Source organism: Diadema antillarum, unplaced genomic scaffold (genome assembly GCF_040938485.1).
Source record: "Diadema antillarum isolate AM-2024a unplaced genomic scaffold, OU_Dant_1.0 seq00000297_RagTag, whole genome shotgun sequence".
NCBI classification, from domain to species: domain Eukaryota; kingdom Metazoa; phylum Echinodermata; class Echinoidea; order Diadematoida; family Diadematidae; genus Diadema; species Diadema antillarum.
The window spans coordinates 352,725-353,734 of NW_027271320.1; the positions used below are offsets into that span (position 1 = coordinate 352,725).

General features: G+C 51.3%; 1 protein-coding gene across 1 annotated transcript; it reads right to left on the minus strand.

The window, feature by feature from the left end:
- LOC139730164 (uncharacterized) lies at nt 1-663 on the minus strand. The gene has a single exon (XM_071641060.1). It carries the CDS (start codon nt 661-663, stop codon nt 1-3), a length of 663 nt encoding a protein of 220 aa, XP_071497161.1.
- Nucleotides 664-1,010: the final 347 nt, after the last annotated feature.

A 1,010-nucleotide genomic window follows, 5' to 3' on the forward strand; every position in this document is an offset into this window, starting at 1 on the left:
CTACCTGTATAGAAATAATGAAAGTCTGCCAGGTTCGGCAGTGACGTCAGTAACGCCGCTGGTGGGAGCGGAGCCCATAGGCGGACGCGCAGACGCGGCTACATGTTTGGCACGCAACAGCAGAAGTAGGGCTGAAATGCCGCAGGCATCAAGGGAAGTTTTTAGGCTGTCCTTGTATCGCTTGAGTGGCCTTCCGATGTTTCTTACTCCCGAAGCCAGCTCAGAGAAGGAGATCATCTTTGCATCATCCATTCGAACTACATGTCCGACCCACCGGAGATGGGCCTTCACGATGACTGCTTCGATCCCGGGCGTTTTGGCTCTGCGAAGCACCTCAGTGCGGGAGACTCTACCCTGCCAGGAAATTCCTATGATTCGTCGCAGGCAGAGACCACGTCTCACAGCCATAGAGCGCAGAGACGTGAGAGGTGTAGACTGCCAGCCTGATGGAAAGTCCGATGCTTTGTTCACCCACAAACGTGTCCAAAGTCTGTCAAACGGAGCTCCTGCTTTTGCAAGCCTCTTGCAGACTTCTTTGTCCATGCTGCAGTTCGAAGACAGGCAGCTTCCCAGGTATGCAAAGCTCTCAACAGTGTTCATTGTTGTGCCCTCAATCTTGATTTGAGGATCAGGAGGTGTCTGACCTGGTGCAGATAAAAGCATATCTTCTGTTTTCACAGGCTAATAGTCAGTCCGAAGGCTTTTGCTGCTGTTACAAAACAAGTGACAAGTTGTTGCAGGTCTATTTCATTCAATGCTGTAAGCGCACAATCTTCTGCAAACAGGCAGTCTCTCACCAGGGACTCCAGGACTTTGGTTTTTGCCTTCAGACGTCTAAGGTCAAGGAATCGGCCGACACATCTGTAGCATCTGCAGCATCACACTTGGAGAGGGTGAAGAAGAGCATGGAAGCGAACATGAGACTGACGAGTGTGGGAGCCATCACACAGCCTTGCTTCACACCATTAGAGACCGGGAATGGGTCAGAGACATCTCCGTTTTCCACAATG